This window comes from Vipera ursinii (assembly GCF_947247035.1).
Source record: "Vipera ursinii genome assembly, chromosome: 3".
Classification (NCBI taxonomy): Eukaryota; Metazoa; Chordata; class Lepidosauria; order Squamata; family Viperidae; genus Vipera; species Vipera ursinii.
This window is the reverse complement of record NC_139516.1, coordinates 23,838,577-23,851,411: the sequence shown is the minus strand read 5'-3', so window position 1 is coordinate 23,851,411 and position 12,835 is coordinate 23,838,577. Positions and strand designations below refer to the sequence as shown.

Sequence of the window (12,835 nt, the reverse complement as noted above, 5' to 3'; positions counted from 1 at the left end):
TTAAGAGTCCCTGGCTTCCCTGTGCTCACACCAATGCAGAATCTCCTTTGTCTGGTCTCCCTATGCTTTTGCAGTGTCACAGCCTCCTTCCCTTGCCCTCAGGGCACTTATTTATTTATTTATTTATTTATTTATTCGGTTTATATACCGCCCTACTCCCAAAGGACTCAGGGCGGTTTACAAGGCAAAATTTAAAAACAATACAATATAAAATTAAAATTAAATTAAATTAAGTCTAGCCCCAAAAAATTAAAATCACAATTTAAAAACATTAAAACCCCTCAGTCCAGACCAGATAGCTCAAAGAGCCAGGTTTTTAGGTCCCGGCAAAATGAACGAAGGTCGGGGGCAGTCCGGAGTTCTGTTGGCAGTTGATTCCATAGGGCAGGCGCGCCCACAGAGAATGCCCTCCCCCTGGGGATCACCTGTCGGCAATCCTTGACCGGCGGTACCCTTGTGGACAGCCTGCATCAGTCCCCACCCACCCATCCCCATTCTCCTTACCTGGTGTCCCCACTGCTTCCTGTTTTAACAAGCCCCTTGGGGCTATAACAGCAACCTGGACTGCTGAGACTGTTGCCGCTAAGCAATGGGGTCATGTGATTTGTGCTTTACGACCAAATTGCTTAGTAACAGCAATGCCAGTCCCAATTGCCTTTATAACCCAAAGACTACCTGTAAACCTTAGATAATTATATGCTAGTTACCAAAAATTGTTTTTAAAAATTAGACATTGAGTTATCTTAATATGGAATATTGTTTTCTTATAATCTTTTAATCACAATATTTAATCTTTTCATAATCTGCCAATGTTATGAAATGCTATGGGTTCTGACTGATCTTTTCAAATGTTACAAGCTCAAAACAAATTCACATATGTTCTCAGTTTTATGTTGACGTTAGAACAACATACACCTTTTGTTTGATCTTAGAACAAAACATCATTGATCTGGAGGCTTCTAAATGCAGCAAGTGGAACAAAACTTGGTGGAGCAGTGGGCTAATGCCTCCTTAAGTAACACCAGCTGCCTGCAATTAGTGCAGGTTCGCATCCCACCAGGCTCAAGGTTGACTCAGCCTTCCATCCTTCCGAGGTAGGTAAAATGAGGACCCAGATTGTTGGGGGCAATTAAGCTGACTTTGTAATAATGCCGCTTGGGGGTGTGTGAAAGCCCTAGTAAGCAGGCATATACATAGAATGAAGGCTACTGCTAAGCTTGTAAGCCGCCCTGAGTCTTCGGAGAAGGGCGGGATATAAATGGAATTAAAATAAAATAAATAAATAAATAAATGAACACAGCATTCAGCCACATAAACAATTAAAGCAGGACCATTTACATCTGGGTGAAATCAATATTAAATCATTTTCTTTGTTTAAAAATATTAACTTATCACAAAGAATTGTTGAGTGATTATATTGTATGGATCTTCCCCCCCCACATGTATTTGAAAAACTAAGTCTCCAGTGCCTAGGTTGGATTTCTCCCCCTTTGCAATCAGCCACAGGGAAAGACAAAGACAAAGAAGAAGAAAAAAATCTATCAGACTCAGTGACAAGTCCTGCATTTACCCCCCTCCCCACTACCTCTCGTGCAACCATTTCACATTCACTGAGATTCTCCTAAAATGCTATAAGTTGTCTTAGGGGCAGGAGGAGACTTCCAAGACCCATTGCAGCAGTGAAGAACATAGGAGATGTGGAGGAAAGGGAAAATCATGTACTTCTTCAACACTGATTTCAAAGGAGACCCTTCCCACCAAACTAAATGAAATAAGGGAGAAAGAATTTTCTAAGAATTGAGTATTGCCATTTTTAGCTATGTTATGCTCATCTGTGAGTGCTGCGTTTTCCTATGGATCGCCATTTGATGTTTCACTGTTAATTACCCAGAGTTGATTGGGGCTATAAAATAAAAATTATATAAATTGTGCTTCTCTTTTGGATATGACCTCTTTGTGGTAATCAGATTTTAGAAAGAAACTTGTTTGGATTGTCCTCCAAATTTGATTGCTGCCAAGGAGGATTAGGAAAAACATCAAGTTTAATTAAAAAGAAATTTTGTTTGAGTGATGTATATAAAAAGAAAAGAAGCAAGATACCAAGCCATTCATAAGACAAAAAAAATCAGCACACAAAAAAAGTGATATATCATCAGGCATGTTGGTCTTTGTAAACCAGAACATATTTTCATTAATCAATAAACAGTAAATCACTTGGCTTCTTAAAAGGCTTCACTATCAATCATTTCCATAAATAATAATAGATGTTTCCTCTGTGCAACTGGTAAGACCATTAACATTCCTTGGAACTCTTCCGAAGCATTTAATATATCAAATCTTGAAAGTGAAATATGCTTGGGGATACTAAAGTTTTGACTACTTGACCTTCGTTACAGTCCTATTCTATTGTAAAAGTTTTCTATAGAAAACACAATGTGCATACTAAAGATTCGAAACTTGGTCTTCAGCATCCTATGTAATTGGACTGGAAGAAGCTTTAAAGCTGCTATTGGAGAAAAAAATAGTAGGGACACAAGAATTACTTAGACCTAATATAAAAATCTGCATAATTTAGCCGGTACCTGGAGGTTTACTACATATGTTAAAACATATAAAGCCTCAGAGAGTATTCAATATTTTCTACAGCCTAGCTTGGCTAGATGTAATATTTGTTCTCTCAAATGTTAAGGCACTAAGTTCTCTGCAATAAGTTCCATGACTGAGGACTGGCCTTGATCATACTGGCCTTTTGCAAAGCATTGAAGACCTGGATGTACTCCATGGCATCAAGATTAGAGGTTAGCTATATGAGATGTTATTGTTCTGCTAAATGGCCATGGCAGCTTTTAATGTTTTGTTGAGATTGGATTTTTTTATTGTTTATAATTTGTTACTAGCTGCCCAAGGCCATATTTGCAAGATGCAGGGATCTTTAAATTGATTTAGTAAATTTAAAAATGGAATAAATAAATGCATAGTACATACACACTTTCAATATTTTGTAAAATAAAAGCATGAATCACTTTCTTTACAACTGCTCTGCATTTAGAAAAATCAGACTTCACAAAGTTCAATGTGGGCAGCAGAAGGACTACAAAAAGCTTTGGATTTGAAGTAGTTCTATGAGCTAGACTAGATCAGAAAACTGGCTCCACATGAAGGCTGGAATTGCATTTTAGTGAGATAGACTACAGAAACAGTTCTACTAGTCTGCTTAGTCAGAGATGAGTCACTCAAGTCTCTTTCTAACAATATCTCCTTTCCCTCAGCTTCAAGAACGTGCCTGCCCTTGATGCTTCTGTATATTCCCTTCAAGGCCAACTTTATGGCTCTCTACACAGAAGGAAACATGTATTTCAGAGCATCTCTCAGCAATTCCTTAAAGCAGGGTTCCTCAAACTTTAAGACTTGTGGACTTCAGCTTCCAGAATTCCCCAGCTGGCTGGCAGCCATTCAGTCCTGAAGAAAGAATACGGCTGTTAAAGAAGTAGCTGAAAGATGCAATAGGGGTGCCTCCCTGTAATCCAAAGCAACATTTTTCCTTCAAATCTGAAATACTGCATTGCCACAGACAGCACCAAACCAGTGCTGAATTTATGCAGTTGAACCAGTATTTAATACTTTTTGTTAAAGAAGTAATATGTAATATGTAGCGTCTGTATCACGGGTGGGTGGGGGGAGAGTCTCTTTTGCTAAAAGAAGATTTAGTATATCACAGAAAAACTGGTCTCTTTGGATTCAGGTCAGAGACCTGTAATAAAAACACTTGAGTTTGCTAATTGATGGCATCAAAGTGACTTTGATTTCTTAGGTGGAAATCTCTAGGGAATCCCAGAGCTGCGAGTTAGATGAGAAGTCAAAAAATGATTGTGAAAAAAGGCTTAGACAAATCCTGAACTTTTGTCAAGAGAACTACATAAAAACGTCCAGGAGTTTAAATTGAATAAAAGGAAACTACTTTTTTTAAACTGATGAAATGTAATAAAAATACCCAGTTAATCTTTAATGTGTTTCAAGGGCTACAAATTTTGTAGAAATGAAGGCAGTTATTCTTAACGGTGTTTCCCAAAAGTAATTTTTGTCAGTTTACACCAAGCTACAGGAAATGAAAAAAATGTCATCTTTTAAAATTCCTTTATTAAACAGAACTTAAGGTAATAATTATAATTTCCAAGTTCATGCACACATCTAGGCATGAATATTCATATCTTTTTCCATGACTATTTTGAGTAAACCTGCACTGAGTTTTACAATCCTCTTACATCTCTTTGACGTCTCCCAATTTAAAAATGAAACTGAATAGGCCAAATAATCTTAAAGAGGTTTTAAAGCTAATTAGAAATGCAATGTAAAACTTTTCTGTATTATAAAAATCTGAGCAGTTTAGGAAAGATGGGAAAGAAACACTTATCAACAAAACCTAGTAAAGTAAAACAATTTGTTCAAAACTGCAAGGATTTATAGTAATTTAATAGCAAGACTTGACTAGCATTATATCAGGTTATGCAATGAGTGTCACTAATTGCATAACCTGATATAATGCTAGTCAAGTCTTGCTATTAAATTACTACAACCTTGCTATTAAATTACTACAAGTGCTCTTGATTACTGTAATCAGTAATGCTGTACACAGAACTCTTCCATCCAACACTTATCACCTACAAATTTTCATGCTAAAGTTTTGCTGTATTTCTTTAACTATTAGCTATAAAAAGAAAAGGTGAAAGTTTTCCTATCGTGGAATGCTTATTCAGATTCTTACGCACCTAGCTAGTCAACACAAATCCAATTTCTTACACAGATCCAATTTCTTACACCAGCTTCTCACAATCTATCTAAGGTAGACAAAATTAGGATGATTTTCCAAGCTCTGTCAATGTCAAAGTAATTATTTATTTATGGCATTCATACCTTTCTTTCAGCCACAAAGACTCCCAGAAAGGCTTACAAATCAATAAAAATGAGAGACAGTCCCTGACCTCAAACTTACAATCTAAAAAAAACTGGCCTGAAGGAAAAAAAAGAAGAAGAAGAAAGGGGAAGGAAACGGAAAGCAACTAAATCCAGGCCCAGGATCGTGCTTAGCTCTTGTTACAAGAATTATCTTTAAAAAGCCAAAGTTGTCAGTCATATGATCAACTGAAAAAGAAGAGTCAAATATTTCTGGGCTGTCAATTGTGCCCAAGAAGAGCCTTCTTCTGAACTCCGTCTGATAGGAAGGGCTGCTAAACAATATTTAGGAACCACCCCAGTGATGCCCTCAACGTGATGTCCCGTTGCCTGGAGGCGGTTCGGGTCTGGATGGGGAGGAACAGACTCCAACTCAACCCCGACAAGACTGAGTGGCTTTGCATACCTTCATCCCGGGTTTATTCGGACATTCCACCTCTTACTATGGGGGGTGAACTATTACCCCCCGTAGATAGGGCTCGCAACTTGGGAGTCCTCCTAGATTCACGGCTCACCTTGGAAGACCATATAGGAGCTGTGACTAGGGGGGCTTTCGCCCAGGTTCGCCTGGTGCGCCAGTTGCGGCCCTATCTTAGCCGGGATGATTTATGCACGGTCACTCATGCGCTCGTGGCCTCTCGTCTGGACTACTGCAACGCTCTCTACATGGGGCTGCCCTTGAGGACCACCCGGAAGCTCCAACTGGTACAGAATGCAGCCGCGAGAGTTGTGTTGGGAGTCTCCCGATACTCCCACGTTACACCTCTGCTCCGTGAGCTGCATTGGTTGCCAGTTGTCTTCCGGGTGAGATTCAAGGTACTGGTGATGGTGTTCAAAGCCCTCCATGGCATGGGGCCGGAGTACCTCAGGGAACATCTGCTGCCGGCATCAAGCTCCCTGCGCCCTGTGCGTTCCCACAGAGAGGGCCTCCTCAGGGTGCCACCGATCAGACAATGTCGATTGGTGGCCCCCAGGGGGAGATCCTTCTCTGTGGGCGCTCCAGAGCTGTGGAATCAGCTACCGGTAGAGCTCCGGATGGCGCCTGATCTTCGCTCCTTTCGTCGCGATCTCAAGACGTTTTTGTTTGTACAAGCCGGCCTAGCCTGATGGGGATTGGTGGGGTTTTTTATTTTTTTTGGATTTTTAATTTTATTTTGGGGTTTTATTATTGTATACCAATTGTTTTAACTTGGGCAATCATTTAATCTCTTTTTAATGTTTGTATTTAGTATTTTACTTTGCCCTATGAACCGCCCTGAGTTCTCAGGGAGAAGGGCGGTATAGAAATATTATTAAATTAAATTAAAATTAAATTAAAATAAAGAGAACTGATGGTCGCTTTGGCTCACTTCTCTTTCTTTGCTATGGTTTGAAAGAATGACTTAGAGAAAGGTTCTATTAAACATGCTGCAAGAAACACTTCCTAAAAATCTACCTCTCAATAACAACATGCTTATTATATAGCTTCAGGTTCGTTTGCCTGAAGAAGATCATTTTAATCAAAACTAGTTCATGGAAGACAAATAACACTGTAACAGTCCAAACAAACCAAGTCAATTAAATTAGGTTCTCTTATCTTAGCATCTTATCAAAATGTATTATAGGATAGAGTCTAGAATTTGGCTGCCGAGAGATCCCATAACAACAGTGGCCATAATAATGGTAGCCATTTAGCAACCAAATTGTTATTCAGGTAGTCCTTGACTTATAATCATTCAATTAGTGATCATTCAAAGTTACACAGCACTGAGAAAAGTGATTTATGACTGTTTTCCATATGTCTGCTGCAGCATCCCCTTGGTCACATGATCAAAATTTGGATGCTTGGCAACTGGCATGTATTTATTACAGTTGCAATGTCCTCAAGTCATGTGATCCCTTTTTGCAACTTTCTGATGAGCAAAGTCAATGGGGAAATCAGATCCACTTAACAACCATTTTACTACCTTATCAATTGGAGTGATTCACTTAACAAATATTGTAGGAAAGGTCATAAAATGGGGCAAAATTCACTTTACAATTGTCTTGCTTAGCAATGGAAATTTTAGGCTCAATTGTGGTCATATGTTAAGGACAATCTGCATACTATTTTCACAATAAATGAATTAATCACAATACAGCCAGAAAATAAGTGTGTTGAACATTTGCATTCTAAATGTTTTTAAATTGTATGCTTTAAATAAACACTCCTTACATTTTTGAATATTAAAATGTTTTCTGTTTTCTTTTCAAGTTTGCCTCTGAACAGGCTATATGGAACTTTGAAGAGTACCATATCAGTAACAACAGAAAAAGTTATAATTGCAGAACAGGACAAAAGTATTTTACTTACAAATTCATAATCACCATCCTGAGGAACTCTCCAATCTGAAGAACATCTTTCAGATACCTGCCTTCCATAGTTGTTTTGCCAATTCTCTTTTTCCTTTTGTTCAAAATAGTCAAGGAAAGATGGTCTGACAGCCTGCATGGTTTCATCTCTCCCTACAAGTAAAGACACATTTATAGATTCATCAGAGATGTTTAATAAACCTTTTAAAGCAAATTTAATATTCAATTAACTCCAACTTGTGACTAATTGAAAGTAAATATTAAAAATCTGATTCACAAAGAAATTTGCAAATATGGCCTATCAGTGAATGTGGTAGGCTTGATTTCACTGCTATTATCAACATAATCCTATACTATGTTCAGACATTTTTGTCTTTTGCACTACTCCTCTAGATGTCATTTTACTCGCTTCATTTCTCAGAGCTTCTTGGAGAACTATGACGCACCCTATGAGTAAAGTCCATTCAGGAGCAAATTCATCCACTACTCTTCTACTCTATCTTATCCACACTGCAGAAGGACTTCTTCCATCAGGGATGGATTTTTAAAATAGGAAATAAATACTTGGTGATTCTAGTAATGGAATGTATGTATGTATGTATGTATGTATATGTATATGTATATGTATTGGGAAGAGGAACGACGTGCGCGATATGAAGATAAACAGCGCAAGCATTCACAAAGTACCTCATTGTATCAAATCCAAGATTGCACCAACACACAACCACCCTGCAATGTTGAACACAGGGAAGAAGAGCAACAACCATTTAAGACCCCTGGCATGAGAACACGGGCAATGACCAGAGCTATGGCTACAACACATGGAACTATCAGCAATTCACTTTTAACAACAGATACCCAGAGACAACTACATCCCACAAAAATGGATGCGCGACAACTCAAAGAAATATGGCAGACCTCAACAAACAGACCGGTGCCGCGCTCCATGAGCAGAATGCAGACACCAACAGTATAAACGCAATCTCCCCACCTCAGCGTCTCCATCCTGACAACATTGGCAGTTAGCCAACGAAAGCTTGATTTTTTAGCAATAAAAACTGTTTTAGTTTTTAATTCCATCCCAGTGTTCGTTTGTTTGTTAATTTTAAGCCTGGGATTTGCATTTTTAATCTTATCAAGGAGTGTGTGTGTGTGTGTGTGTGTGTGTGTGTGTGTGTGTATCAGATTAGAATTTTTAGAATCATTTCCTACACCTTAAAACACACATTACATCTATGCATTACACATTACAACCAGATTGTACTGAAGTGCAGAGCTCCTAGAAAAACAGGGTATAAATTTAACAAATAGAGAATGTTGGGTTTCACTTATAAACCATTAAACCAGGGATGTCAAACTGCTGGCCCACAGGCCGGACGCGTCACGAGGAAACTGCACCCACCCCATTGCTGACAGTGGGGAAAAAGTTCCAATATGTCATCCGACATCACATGACATCGCAAGTTGACATGTCTGCATTAAACTATTTCAGCAACTATTTTGCTTGTATTCCAAAGAATTTTAAAGAACACATTATTAATGTTATCAAGGAGCTATGTATCCAAAGCGCCTGAAGGCAGGACAAGAAGCAACGGATGGAAAATAATCAAGGAGAGAAGCAACCTAGAACTAAGGAGAAATTTCTTGACAGTTAGAACAATTAACCAGTTGAACAACCTGCCTCCAGAAGCGGTGAATGCTCCAACACTGGAAGTTTTTAAGAAGAGACTGGACAGCCATTTGTCTGAAATGGTATAGGGCTTCCTGCCTGAGCAGGGGGTTCGACTAGTTGACCTCCAAGGTCCCTTCCAACATTATTGTTGTTGTTGTTATTTCATTGTAAATATTTAGGTATCATTTAGATAATGCAATGTCATTTAAATAATACACTAGGAATTTGTTTTCAATTATTTCCATTTCACACAGAGAAGAATAATCAAGTGACACATTCAAGAGGAGGGAAAAATAACTGTATGTAGCTAGTGTTATTTATTTTAGCATTTACTAGCAATAGCCCACTCTGATATGAGATGTGGAAGCTTATGCAAATAAATGCCTCATTCTATAACTAGCTCTTATTTTAAACATATCCTTTAAAGTTACCAATCCAGAATTAACAAAGAAAGTATCATCAAAAGTCTGAGATTCTCAGCACAGGCAATGGAGTTGCTTCTCTTTTTCTATTCTACAACTTGATGGAATAGTTGTAAATTAACTGAGAAAGGGCAAAAGGCAACAGATAGTGGAGAAAATGTAATGTCAAGCTTCTGTTCACTCCCATGACTATTCAATTATGAGGAACTCATATATGACAACAATCCATGCACTGAACAAAATACAAAGCACTCTCAGAAACATTCAACAGATTTATCCAAACTAACAAAAAGAAAGGATGTTTTCATAAAAGCTTTTATTTCACAGTTAAATTATCCTTCGATGAATTTTAAGAAAGGTCCACATGATGTTACCCACACTTACAATCCACTCCTCTTTCCACAAAACGCAAAATTATTGCATGATATTTAAGATTGGTAAACCTTGGTGTCCACCATGTCAATGCAGTTTATGTTTTATGGTTATCTAGAAGCTGCATAATAAATGCCAACTGAAGCATTTAGTCTGCAATTTTATATGCACTTATATGCCATGACTGTGATTGGGCTTCTCAATTAACATGCATAAGACTGGCCTAAAATTACTGTATCAGTTTCAATGCACAATATTCCAGATTTTGATGATTCTTCTTTTAAGCCATATTAAAGCTCTTATGTAATAAAGCAGGCTAGAAACATAATTTCTGCAGCACAAAAGGCAAACTGCATGGCAATCTAAAATGTGTACCCATCTGTGAAATGGAGCAAAAAAAAAGTAAGAATTGCAATCTCTCCAATATATTTTGAAGTTTCTATAAAACTCACAAAAATATTTTCTAAGCACAATGATGCTCAAAACCATTATTTAATAACAAACTGTAACACAAAGAGTGCAAAATGTTTATCTTGGCCCAGGACAGATGCAAAAGTTTGCTGGCATTTGCATTACCACATTTGCGCTGCCTGCTCACAAATACAAATTTTGGTTGATTGATTTTCCCTTAATGGAAATTCCACAACATCAGGAAAACCACTAAAGAAGTATCACTCCAAGTCCTTATTAATCTCTGGGAAGATTATTTTATGTAAGACCTTCCCAAACAACATCAATGGTCATAGAGGAATCTATAAAAGATAGTATTGCCTTCAGTGATATTTTAGGTAAAATATTACAAAGCCAACTAAAATCAAGTTGGATTCTTGTACATTTCTTTAAAAAATGTGATCTACTAAAGAGGCTGGCCCATGTAAGTCTAGAAATATGCTGGCTAGTTCACTGGTCTGAATAAAGTCAAACTGATATGCTCTACAAAACATCTCCATATGAATGGAATTCATATAAAATGTCTGTCAAATACAATATCTGCAAAATACATTATAAAAGGACATAAGATAAAATGATCAATACTCCTAGCTTATTTACCAAGATGATTCATACATAAATGTGATATTGTTTTGAAGAGTGATGGATTCCAGCATGTAAATTGCCACCCTCACATATTTATGAGTTGCTCTGCAAGATCAAATCAATGTGTCCAAATTGTTAAAGAAAAAACAACAAAAAGAAATTTTGCAGTGTTTCACATAGGTAGAATGTGTATTTTTTGAACATTTTTATTGGTCTTTAAGTTGGTAATATAAAGTGCAGTTAGACACAGGGGTTATCACAGGCAGTCTAGGAACTTGCATATCAGATATGGATCTCAGTCCTGGAATACAAACCACTCTTTAAGCCAATACAAGGTTCACTCACAAAGCCATTTTTCCCACACATACTTCCAAAATGCAAATGCAAATGTTGTACATACATGCACAAAAAAACCGTTCACCCAGAAAATAAGTAGAAAACCTTGCGCTGTTTCTCTTCTCTTATTCATTACTTCTCCTCCCCCCAATTCAAACACCCCATTTTCCTGCACCTCTCTAGCACTCTACCAGCTGATGCTGTCCCATCATTTACGCTGTCCTCTAATACCAAAAGTTCTCTTTCTTCTAGCTAAGGATTAGACTTAGAATAGAATAGAGCTGGAAGGGGCCTTGGAGGTCTTTTAGTCCATCCCCCTGCTCAAGCAGGAAAACCTATACCATCTCAGACTGGTGATTGTCTAGTCTCTTCTTAAAAATCTCCAGTGATGGAGCACCCATCAACAACCAGTCTTCAACAGTCATTTCCATGATGTGAGAAGGCATTGTTCAAAAAAATAAATTAAAATAACGGTAGAGATACTGGTTCTTTAGTTTGGAAATATAGTCCAGCTATTTTTCATTTTTATTATTTTAAAAAGGGAGAAACTGGCCAAGTCTCAGGGATAATCCGGAAATTCCAGATCTCAGCAACTATAAAACAGGTATGTGCAAATAACTTTGCCCAGAACCAGTCTTTACTAAACAATCTTAAACTGAAGCAGCAGATGTTTAATCAACTCACCAGGAATTCTGACTTAATGTAATATATGAAAATTAGCAGTGTCTCGTTTCCTGGCATCTTAGGCTAAAAGAACTGGAAAAGTCATTTACTTAAGATCCCTCCTGCCAGATTATATATTACTCAGATAAATAAGAGAGGTCTAATGGCTCAGTTTGTCAGCTGCAACAGTCAAGGGTGAGCCCCCATTACTTGCCCCAACTCCTGGCCACCCAGCAGTTCGAAAGTATACAAAAAGCAAGTAGATTAATAGGTACTACTTCAGTGGGAAGGTAACAGCATTCCGTGTGCCTCGGCATATAGTCATAATAATAATAAACCTTTATTGTCAAAGCACAAGTACATTGAGATTAGCTGAGTCTACCCCCGTGCTCTCTCCCCCCAACACACAGTGACAACAAACCCTCCATCCCACCACACTATGTGAACCAACTACACCACACACCGGCCTCCCAAGTCAACTCTGCATAAGATTACATCCCATTTAAAAGCCTAACAGCCCACGGATAAAAGCTATTTTTTAGCCTGTTGGTACGGCTGGCTATATTCCTATATCTCCTACCGGATGGTAGGAGAGTAAAGAGATACCGTCCAGGGTGTGAGTCATCCCTGAGAATCTTCCTCACTCTTCCAAGGCAACAAGCCCTGGCAATGTCATCCAGTGGTGTCAGGGAACAGCCCACAATGTCTTGTGCTGTCCTCACTACCCTCTGTAATACTTTCCCATCCGCAGCTGTCAGACCAGCATACCAAACCACAATACCATACGAGAGGACGCTCTCTATAGTAGACCGGTAAAAGAGGGTCATTAGCTGTTGTTCTACCCTGTTCTTCCGCAAGACCCTAAGAAAGTGAACCCTCTGTTGGGCCTTTCTAGCCACCTGAGTTGTGTTAACTTTCCAGGTCAGATCTTCACAGAGGTAGACTCCCAGAAATTTAAAGGAGGAAACTGTATTATATGTATATAGTTCATTTAATGTGTTAACGCAATTGGTTCGCAACATAAGGAAAAACGTTTGACAGCCGAACATGAGGT

General features: G+C 38.3%; 2 protein-coding genes across 3 annotated transcripts in view; both read right to left on the bottom strand.

Annotated features, from left to right (window-relative positions):
* LOC310638086 (uncharacterized protein) overlaps positions 1 to 12,835 on the bottom strand; it is an 880,437-nt gene that overhangs the window by 473,164 nt on the left and 394,438 nt on the right. The gene's annotated exons all lie outside the window — the stretch shown is intronic.
* Positions 1 to 12,835, bottom strand: part of STK4 (serine/threonine kinase 4) — an 85,153-nt gene that overhangs the window by 18,514 nt on the left and 53,804 nt on the right. For both annotated transcript variants that reach the window (XR_014492024.1, XM_083358826.1), the window contains exon 10: positions 7,283 to 7,434. Coding sequence is in view for 1 of the 2 variants with exons in the window: in XM_083358826.1 (XP_083214952.1) it covers positions 7,283 to 7,434 (152 nt within the window). In the remaining variant the exon portion in view is untranslated. The remainder of the gene's footprint in view (positions 1 to 7,282; positions 7,435 to 12,835) is intronic.